The sequence below is a fragment of the Salvelinus sp. IW2-2015 genome, linkage group LG23, assembly GCF_002910315.2.
Source record: "Salvelinus sp. IW2-2015 linkage group LG23, ASM291031v2, whole genome shotgun sequence".
Lineage (NCBI taxonomy): Eukaryota > Metazoa > Chordata > Actinopteri > Salmoniformes > Salmonidae > Salvelinus > Salvelinus sp. IW2-2015.
The window spans coordinates 48,698,649-48,710,181 of record NC_036863.1 but is presented as its reverse complement, the minus strand read 5'-3'; the positions used below and the strand labels follow the sequence as shown (position 1 = coordinate 48,710,181).

Genomic DNA, 11,533 nt, shown 5'->3' with positions numbered 1-11,533 from the left:
GCCCTGGATCTTTGGACCATTAGTGGTCCTGTATAAAATCTTGAATCTAGGCTCCTGATATTACATTAGTCTTTGGTTTACAAACCATAGGCAACCCAATTTGAAGAAGACAATGCTCTCCGATCATTGACTGATCACTCCCAACCCATAGGAATTCCCACTCAGATGACTACATTTAAATAGTGAAAGCCCCCAATGAAAATGTCTATACCGAAACGAGTTATTTCAATCTAGAGTCCTATTTATCTCTACGATTGACACTGAAACACTTGTTATTTTGGCAGAATAAGGATAGGTAAAGTGATCATTTAAACATCTAACAACATAATAAAATGTTTGCATAAGTAAATGTAATACACTCAATTTTGAGATTCATACAATCAACATTAAACATTTGATAGAGAACAATAGAGATTATATTTCTCTCAATTAAATGTAAAAGTTTTGAAAATCATGCTAAAAACTATTATTATAATTTTTAAAATTTGGTATGCAAATATATATTTTTTAAAGACACTTGGACAGATATTGACACATTCCATACTGCCTTGCACACTCTTGCCTGCATCTAGCTGATCTAGGGTGTAATCGTTAGTACAACAGTTGCAAACAAGAGTTTCTATTGGACAAATGCAGGTATGTTTATCCCAGTTTTGTTACGTTTGCTTCCGTTTAAGAAACGTTTTTCAACTGAATCTGTGGAATGAATTAACCCCTGATCATGCGTAAGCACAGTTCACTTTCATAGCAGCCACGTTGTATTCCTTCTCACATCTATGCGCTCTCCTCCTCTCACCTTTTCCCTTCGTTTGTGGACTTCAATGCACAGGCGAAGAGTCATCAGGCGAAAACACCTACACACAGCCTACATCGTTGTCACCATATTAGCTAAAGTAACGTCATAGTCAACATAGCTAATAGAAGTAACGCGTTAGTAAACACACTACAATCATGCAGTAACTTTACAGTGTATAGTCAGTTAACAGTTTAGCAGTTACACCGGCGGGCCCCGGTGGCAATAAATTAGTAAAACCAAAAGCTTACCTTGACTTGGAAAAGTTCCAGTTTTGCGTTTGATAGCCAGCTAGCTAACATAGCATGTTTGAGTAGGGTAAACTAGCTAGCTGCATTTGCTAGCTAAGTAAGTGAGAAAAAAATGTATACTCTCTCTCTCTTGCTTATCCTTCATTTTAGAAGAAATTAATTTGTTCAAAACTTTTTAACTATTGTATTTCTCTCTCTTTGAGTCAACTATTCACCACATGTTATGCACTGCAGMGCTAGCTAGCTGTAGCTTATGCTTTCAGTACTAGATTCATTCTCTGARCCTTTGATTGGGTGGACGACATGTCAGTTCATGCTGCAAGAGCTCTGATAGGTTGGAGGACGTCCTCTGGAAGTTGTCATAATTACTGTGTAAGTCTATGGAAGGAGGTGAGAACCATGAGCCTCCTAGATTTTGTATTGAAGTCAATGTACCCAGAGTAGGACGGAAGCTACCTGTCCTCCTGCTACAACATGGTGCTACCCTACAAAGTGCTGTTGGGATTACTGTAGACCTTCATTGCAAAACAATGTGTTTTAATCAATTATTTGGTGCCGTGAATATATTTAGTATAGTTTTATCTAAATAACTTTTTAAATGTTTTACAATTTTTATAAAATTCACTGAGGATGGTCCTTCCCTTCCTCCTCTGAGCAGCCTCCTCTGAGCAGCCTCCACTGACCTGCATACACACCTCTACACACCTCTACACACCTCTACACACCTCTACACACACCTACACACACCTACACACACACACACACACACACACACACACACCCACACATAACATACACTCATAGACATGTGTGTCTGTGAGCGTGCATGGGTGTGTGTGGGTGTATACCTGTGTGTGTCCATCTGTTTGTTTGCGTGTGCATGCACGTGTGCATACGTCTGTGTGTGCGTAGACCTGTGTATATACTTGTGTGTGTGTATCCAGGTGCGTATGGCCCTGAAGAAGGCAGAGCGGGAGCTGGAGTCTCGGGCCTGCTGGTCTCCCCCTGATGCCCTTAAGACCTGGCTGCAGCTGACCCACGAGATAGAGGTCCAGTACTACAACATCAAGAAACAGAGCGCTGAGAAACAACTACTTCAGGCCAAAGAGGGGGTGAGACACACGCATACATACAGAAATCAAATCATATCAAAACATTTTGGTCACATACACAAACAGTGGCAAGAAAAAGTATGTGAACCCTTTGGACTTACTTGGATTTCTACATAAATTGGTCATACNATATCAAAACATTTTGGTCACATACACAAACAGTGGCAAGAAAAAGTATGTGAACCCTTTGGACTTACTTGGATTTCTACATAAATTGGTCATACTATTGTATCTGATCTTCATCTAAGTCACAACAATAGACAAACATAGTCTGCTTAAACTAATAACACACACATTATTGTATTTTTCTTGTCAATATTGAATACAATTTAAACATTCACAGTGTAGGTTGGAAAAAGTATGTGATCCCCTAGGCTAATGACTTCTCCAAAAGCTAATTGGAGTCAGGAGTCAGCTAACATGTTCATCAGTCCACAGTAAGACAAATTGTCTATAAATGGAGAAAGTTCAGCACTGTTGCTACTCTCCCTATGAGTGGCCGTCCTGCAAAGATGACTGCAAGAGCACAGCGCAGAACGCTCAATGAGGTTAAGAAGAATCCTAGAGTGTCAGCTAAAGACTTACAGAAATCTCTGGAACATGCTAACATCTCTGTTGACTACTCTACGATACGTGAAACACTAAACAAGAATGGTGTTCATGGGAGGACACCACGGAAGAAGCCACTGCTGTCCAAAAAAACATTGCTGAAGTTTGCAAAAGTGCACCTGGATGTTCCACGGCGCTACTGGCAAAATATTCTGTGGACAGATGAAACTACATTCGAGTTGTTTGGAAGGAACACACAACACTATGTGTGGAGAAAAAAAGGCTCAGCACACCAACATCAAAACCTCATCCCAGTTGTAAATGTATGGTGGAGGGAGCATCATGGTTTGGGGCTGCTTTGCTGCCTCAGGGCCTGGACAGCTTGCTATCATCAACAGAAAAATTAATTCCCAAGACATTTTGCAGGAGAATATAGGCTATCTGTCCTCCAATTGAAGCTCAACAAATGGTGGGTGATGCAGCAGGACAACAACCCAAAACACAGAAGTAAATCCAACAACAGAATGGCTTCAACAGAAGAAAGTACGCCTTCTGGAGTGGCCCAGTCAGAGTCCTGACCTCAACCTGATTTGAGATGCTGTGGCATGACCTCAAGAGAGCAGTTCACACCAGACATCCTAAGAATATTGCTGAAGTGAAACAGTTTTGTAAAGAGGGATGGTCCAAATTTCCTCCTGACTCTTGTGCAGGTCTGATCCGCAACTACAGAATAACTACAGGTTATTGCTGCCAAAGGAGGGTCAACCAGTTATTAAATCCACTTTCCCCACCCTGCACTGTGAATGTTTACACAGTGTGTTCAATAAAGACATGAAAATGTATAATTGTTTGTGTGTTATTAGTTTAAGCAGACTGTGTTTGTCTATTGTTGTGACCTAGATGAAGATCAGATAAAATTTTATGACCAATTTATGCAGAAATCCAGGTTGACATACTTTTTCTTGCCACTGTATTTTGCATATGTTGTTGTGGATGTAGTGAAATGCTTGTGTTCCTAGCTCGAACAGTGCGGTAGTATCTAACAATTCACAACAATACACACAAATCTAAAAGTAAAAGAATGGATTTAAGAAATATATAAAAATTAGATTGAGCAAAGTCGGAGTGGCATTGACTAAAATACAGTAGAATAGAATACAGTATATACATATGAGATGAGTAAAGTAGTATGTAAACATTATTAAAGTGACTAGTACAGAATGTTGCTGCTACTGTCTCTMACCACCAAAAATAACTTCTGGACATCAGAAAAGCGATTACTCACCGCGGACTGGAAGAAACTTTTTCCTTTAACGAGTCTGACGAGAAGGATATCCTGCTCTCACTGGAACAGGCCCAGATCCACACCTTTTGTGTGAAGAAAAGATGCTGGAAAAGGGACCACAGATCGGGAATCCTTCTGAAAATCCGGAGGCGAGCGAGTAAACTCCCACTACCTTCCATTCTTCTCGCTAACGTGCAATCATTGGAAAATAAAATGGAGGACCTGAGATTAAGATTATCCTACCAACGGGACACTAAAAACTGTAACATCTTATGTTTCACCGAGACATGGCTGAACAAAGTAACAGACAATATAGAGCTAGCTGGATTTTCCATGCACCGACAGAACAGAGACGCTACTTCTGGTAAGACGAGGGGTGGGGGTGTGTGTATTTTTGTCAATAACAGCTGGTGTGCGATGTCTAATATTAAAGAAGTCTCGAGTTATTGCTCGCCTGAGGTAGAGTACCTTATAGTAAGCTGTAGACCACACTATCTACCAAGAGAGTTCTCATCTGTATTATTCGTAGCCGTCTATTTACCACCACAAAATGAAGCTGGCACTAAGACCGCTCTCAACCAACTCTATAAGGCCATAAGCAAAGAAGAAAATGRTCACCCAGAAGTGGCGCTCCTAGTGGCCGGTGACTTTAATGCAGGCAAACTTGAATCAGTTTTACCAAATTTTTACCAGCATGTCACATGTGCAACCAGGGAAGAAAAAAATCCTAGACCACCTTTACTCCACACAAASAGATGCATACAAAGCTCTCCRCCGCCCTCCATTTGGCAAATCTGACCATAATTATATCCTRCTGATTCCTGCTTACAAGCAGAAACTAAAGCAGGAAGTACCAGTGACTCGKTTAATATGGAAGTGGTCAGATGATGCGGATGCTACACTACAGGACTGTTTRGTTAGSAAAGACTGGAATATGTTCCGGGATTCATCCAATGGCATTGAGGAATACACCACCTCAGTCCATCGGCTTCATCAATAAGTGCATCGATYACGTCGTCCCCACAGTGACTGTACGTACATATCCCAACCAGAAYCCATGGATTACAGGCAACATCCGCATCGAGCTAAAGGCTAGAGCTGTCGCTTTCAAGGAGCYGGACACTAATCCGGGCGCTTATAAGAAATCCCGCTATGCCCTCAGACGAACCTTCAAACAAACAAWGRGTCAATATAGGATTAAGATTGAATCCTACTACACCGGCTCTGACGCCCGTCGGATGTGGCAGGGCTTGAAACCTATTARGGACTACAAAGGGAAACCCAGACGCGAGCTGCCCAGTGACGCGAGCGTACCAGACGAGCTAAATGCATTTTTTGCTCGCTTCGAGGTAAGCAACACTGATGCATGCACGAGAGCACCAGCTGTTCTGGATGACTATGTGATAACGCTCTCGGTAGCTYGTGTGAACAAGACCTTTAAACAGGTCAACATTCACAAAGCCGCTGGGCCAGACGGATTACCAGGACGTGTACTCAAAGCATGCGCGGACCAACTGTCAAGTGTCTTCACTGACATTTTCAACCTCTCCCTGACCGAGTCTGTAATACCTACATGTTTCAAGCAGATCACCATAGTCCCTGTGCCCAAGGAAGTGAAGGTTACCTGCCTAAATGATTACCGCCCGTGGCACTCACYTTGGTAGCCATGAAGTGCTTTGAAAGGCTGGTCATGGCACACATCAACAGCATCCTCCCGGACACCGTAGACCCACTCCAATTCACATACCACCCCAACAGATCCACAGATGGCGCAATCTCTATTGCACTCCACACTGCCCTTTCCCACNTAAAAAGTATTCACAAGAAGCATTACCCGATGTGAACCATGCCTCGAACAAAAGAGATCTCAGAAGACCTAAGATTAAGAATTGTTGACTTTCATGAAGCTGGAAAGGGTTACAAAAGTATCTCTAAATGCCTTGATGTAAATCAGTCCACAGTAAGACAAATTGTCTATAAATGGAGAAATTTCAGCACTGTTGCTACTCTCCCTAGAAGTGGCCGTCCTGCAAAGATGACTGCAAGAGCACAGCGCAGAATGCTCAATGAGGTTAAGAAGAATCCTAGAGTGTCAGCTAAAGACTTACAGAAATCTCTGGAACATGCTAACATCTCTGTTAACTACTCTACGATACTTAAAACACTAAACACGAATGGTGTTCATGGGAGGACACCACGGAAGAAGCCACTGCTGTCCAAAAAAACATTGCTGAAGTTTGCAAAAGTGCACCTGGATGTTCCACAGCGCTACTGGCAAAATATTCTGTGGACAGATGAAACTACACTTCAGTTGTTTGGAAGGAACACACAACACTATGTGTGGAGAAAAAAAGGCTCAGCACACCAACATCAAAACCTCATCCCAGCTGTAAAGTATGGTGGAGGGAGCATCATGGTTTGGGGCTGCTTTACTGACTCAGGGCCTGGACAGCTTGCTATCATCAACCGAAAAATTAATTCCCAATTTTATCAAGACATTTTGCAGGAGAATATAGGCTATCTGTCCGCCAATTGAAGCTCAACAGAAGGCGGGTGATGCAGCAGGACAACAACCCAAAACACAGAAGTAAATCAACAACAGAATGGCTTTAACAGAAGAAAGTACGCCTTCTGGAGTGGCCCAGTCAGAGTCCTGACCTCAACCCGATTTGAGATGCTGTGGCATGACCTCGAGAGCAGTTCACACCAGACATCCCAAGAATATTGCTGAACTGAAACAGTTTTGTAAAGAGGGATGGTCCAAAATTCCTCCTGACCGTTGTGCAGATCCGCAACTACAGAAAACGTTTTGTTGAGGTTATTGCTGCCAAAGGAGGATCAACCAGTTATTAAATCCACTTTCCCCACCCTGTACTGTGAATGTTTACACTGTGTGTTCAATAAAGACATGAAAATGTATCATTGTTTGTGTGTTATTAGTTTAAGCAAACTGTGTTTGATTATTGGTGTGACCTAGATGACAATCAGATCAAATTTTATGACCAATTTATGCAGAATTCCAGGTATTTCCAAAGGGTTGACATACTTTTTCTTGCCACTGTATTTTGCATATGTTATTGTGGGTGTAGTGAAATGCTTGGGTTCCTAGCTCGAACAGTGCGGTAGTATCTAACAATTCACAATAATACACACAAATCTAAAAGTAAAAGAATGGAATTAAGAAATATATAACAATTAGATTGAGCAATGTCGGAGTGGCATTGACTAAAATACAGTAGAATAGAATACAGTATATACATATGAGATGAGTAAAGTAGTATGTAAACATTATTAAAGTGACTAGTACAGAATGTTGCTGCTACTGTCTCTMACCACCAAAAATAACTTCTGGACATCAGAAAAGCGATTACTCACCGCGGACTGGAAGAAACTTTTTCCTTTAACGAGTCTGACGAGAAGGATATCCTGCTCTCACTGGAACAGGCCCAGATCCACACCTTTTGTGTGAAGAAAAGACGCTGGAAAAGGGACCACAGATCGGGAATCCTTCTGAAAATCCGGAGGCGGCGAGTAAACTCCCACTGCCTTCCATTCTTCTCGCTAACGTGCAATCATTGGAAAATAAAATGGAGGACCTGAGATTAAGATTATCCTACCAACGGGACATTAAAAACTGTAACATCTTATGTTTCACCGAGACGTGGCTGAACAAAGATACAGACAATATAGAGCTAGCGGGATTTTCCARGCACCGGCAGAACAGAGACGCTACCTCTGGTAAGACGAGGGGTGGGGGTGTGTGTKTTTTTGTCAATAACAGCTGGTGTGCGATGTCTAATATTAAAGAAGTCTCGAGGTATTGCTCGCCTGAGGTAGAGTACCTTATAGTAAGCTGTAGACCACACTATCTACCAAGAGAGTTCTCATCTGTATTATTCGTAGCCGTCTATTTACCACCACAAAATGAAGCTGGCACTAAGACCGCTCTCAACCAACTCTATAAGGCCATAAGCAAAGAAGAAAATGRTCACCCAGAAGTGGCGCTCCTAGTGGCCGGTGACTTTAATGCAGGCAAACTTGAATCAGTTTTACCAAATTTTTACCAGCATGTCACATGTGCAACCAGGGAAGAAAAAAATCCTAGACCACCTTTACTCCACACAAASAGATGCATACAAAGCTCTCCRCCGCCCTCCATTTGGCAAATCTGACCATAATTATATCCTRCTGATTCCTGCTTACAAGCAGAAACTAAAGCAGGAAGTACCAGTGACTCGKTTAATATGGAAGTGGTCAGATGATGCGGATGCTACACTACAGGACTGTTTRGTTAGSAAAGACTGGAATATGTTCCGGGATTCATCCAATGGCATTGAGGAATACACCACCTCAGTCCATCGGCTTCATCAATAAGTGCATCGATYACGTCGTCCCCACAGTGACTGTACGTACATATCCCAACCAGAAYCCATGGATTACAGGCAACATCCGCATCGAGCTAAAGGCTAGAGCTGTCGCTTTCAAGGAGCYGGACACTAATCCGGGCGCTTATAAGAAATCCCGCTATGCCCTCAGACGAACCTTCAAACAAACAAWGRGTCAATATAGGATTAAGATTGAATCCTACTACACCGGCTCTGACGCCCGTCGGATGTGGCAGGGCTTGAAACCTATTARGGACTACAAAGGGAAACCCAGACGCGAGCTGCCCAGTGACGCGAGCGTACCAGACGAGCTAAATGCATTTTTTGCTCGCTTCGAGGTAAGCAACACTGATGCATGCACGAGAGCACCAGCTGTTCTGGATGACTATGTGATAACGCTCTCGGTAGCTYGTGTGAACAAGACCTTTAAACAGGTCAACATTCACAAAGCCGCTGGGCCAGACGGATTACCAGGACGTGTACTCAAAGCATGCGCGGACCAACTGTCAAGTGTCTTCACTGACATTTTCAACCTCTCCCTGACCGAGTCTGTAATACCTACATGTTTCAAGCAGATCACCATAGTCCCTGTGCCCAAGGAAGTGAAGGTTACCTGCCTAAATGATTACCGCCCGTGGCACTCACYTTGGTAGCCATGAAGTGCTTTGAAAGGCTGGTCATGGCACACATCAACAGCATCCTCCCGGACACCGTAGACCCACTCCAATTCACATACCACCCCAACAGATCCACAGATGGCGCAATCTCTATTGCACTCCACACTGCCCTTTCCCACAGATGTAGTTTCAAGTTCCTGGTGTCCACATCACCAACGAACTATCATGGTCCAAACACTCAAGACAGTTCGTGAAGAGGGCAGACCAGAACTTTTTCCCGCTCAGGAGACTGAAAATATTTGGCATGGGTCCAACCTCAAAAGGTTCTATAGCTGCACAATCAAGAGCATCCTGACCGGTTGCATCACCGCCAGGTATGGCAACTGCTCGGCATCTGACGCGTAAGGCGCTACAGAGGGTAGTGCGAACGCCCAGTGCATCACGTGGGCCAAGCTTCCTGCCATCCAGGACCTATATAATAGGGGTGGTCAGAGGAAAGCCCATAAAATTGTCAGAGACTCCAGGTACCCAAATTATAGACTGTTTTCTCTGCTACCACACGGCAAGGAGCGCCAAGTCTAGAACCAAAAGGCTCTCTCAACAGCTTCTACTCGCAAGCCATAAGACTGCTGAACAATTCATAAAATGACCCCCCCCTCCCTTTTGTATATTCGTTTTGTTTGTTACCTATGCATGATCACTTCGCCCCACCTACATGTACAGATTACCTCAACTAGCCTGTTCCCCAGTACACTGATCAGTACCGTTGCCCCCTGTATATACCCTCGTTATCTGTGTTACTTTTATTATTACTTTTATTTTAGTCTACTTGGTAAATATTTTCTTCTTCTTGAACTGCACTGTTGGTTAAGTGCTTGTAAGTAAGCATTTCAAGGTAAAGTCTACACTTGTTATATTCGGCACGTGACAAAGTTTTGATTTTGATTTAGTGTTACATTATTAAAGTGGCCAGTGATTCCAAGTCTATGTATATATGGCAGCAGCCTCTAAGGTGCTAGGGTTGCGTAACTGTGTGGAAGCCGGTGTGATGGCTGTTTAGCAGTCTGATGGCCTTGAGGTAGAAGCTGTTTTTTCAGTCTCTCGGTCCCAGTTTTTGATGCACCGTACTGACCTCACCTTCTGGATGATAGGCGGGCGGAACAGGTCTTGTCCTGTAGGTGTCCTGGAGGGCAGGTAGTTTGGGCAGGTAGTTTGCCCACGGTGATGCGTTGGCAGACTGCATCACCCTCTGGGAGCCCTGCGTTTGCGGGTGGTGCAGTTGCTGTACCAGGCGGTGATACAGCCAGACAGGATGCTCTCAATTGTGCACCTGTAAAATGTTGAGGGTTTTAGGGGCCAAGCCAAATTTCTTCAGCCTCTTTACCACACTGTCTGTGTGGGTGGACCCATTTCAGATCGTCAGTGATATGTACGCCGAGGAACTTGAAGCTTCCACCTTTCCATCAGCTTCTTTGTTTTGTTGACCCTCCGTCAGGATGTCCAGGACACAGTAGCACAGGGCGGGTTCAGACCCAGTGCTCCGAAATAATGATGAGCTTGGAGGGTACTATGGTGTTGAATGCTGAGCTATAGTCAATGAACAGCATTCTTACATAGGTATTCCTCCTGTCCAGATGGTTAGGGCAGTGTGCAGTGCGATGGCGATTGCATCGTCTGTGGATCTATTTGGGAGGTAAGAATTGAAGGGGTCTAGCGTGTCAGGTAAGGTAGAGGTGATATGATCCTTAACTAGCCTCTCAAGCACTTCATGATGACAGAAGTGAGCGTTACGGGGCGATAGTCATTTAGTTACACAGATACACAGAAACACACACGCTCACACACATCACATGCGCAACCACACACACCACACACACACACATGACAGAACCTGGTGAGAAAGTTGATGATGGTGGTTTTGTGAATTATGATGGTGCTTGATGATGATGATGATATAGGCTGACAAGATCAAGAAGAAGAGGAGCACCCTATTTGGGACGTTCCATGTGGCTCATAGCTCCTCCCTGGACGACGTTGATCACAAGATCCTGACTGCCAATGTAAGTTTCAGTCAACCGACTTTCCTTGTTCGCCAACCCGCCTTTACCTTTCAGCAACCGACTTTACCGTTGTTCAGCCAACCGACTTTACCTTGTTTAGCCAACCGACTTTACCTGTTAGCCAACCGACTTTACTTTGTTCAGCCATACCAACCGACTTTACCTTGTTCAGCCAACCGACTTTACCTTGTTTGCCAACCGACTTTACAGCCCTGTTACAGTCAACCGACTTTAACCTTGTTTAGCCAACCGACTTTACCTTGTTTAGCCAACCGACTTTACCTTGTTCAGCCAACCGACTTTTACCCACTTACGTTCAGCCAACGCTTTACCTTGTTCAGCCCCGACTTTACCTTGTTTAGCCAACCGACCTTTACTTGTTACGCCAAACGATTTACTTTGTCCCGATTACCTTGTAGCCAACTGATCTTTACCTTGTTCTAGCCAACCTGCGACTTTACTATGTTCAGCCACCGATTTA

At 43.6% G+C, this 11,533-nt stretch overlaps 1 protein-coding gene across 1 annotated transcript in view; it reads left to right on the top strand.

The window, feature by feature from the left end:
- Positions 1–11,533, top strand: part of LOC111950701 (stromal interaction molecule 1) — a 132,812-nt gene that overhangs the window by 103,701 nt on the left and 17,578 nt on the right. Inside the window, exons 9-10 of the mRNA XM_023968505.2 lie at positions 1,989–2,156; positions 10,951–11,051. Of these exons, the coding sequence (XP_023824273.1) occupies positions 1,989–2,156; positions 10,951–11,051 (269 nt within the window). The remainder of the gene's footprint in view (positions 1–1,988; positions 2,157–10,950; positions 11,052–11,533) is intronic.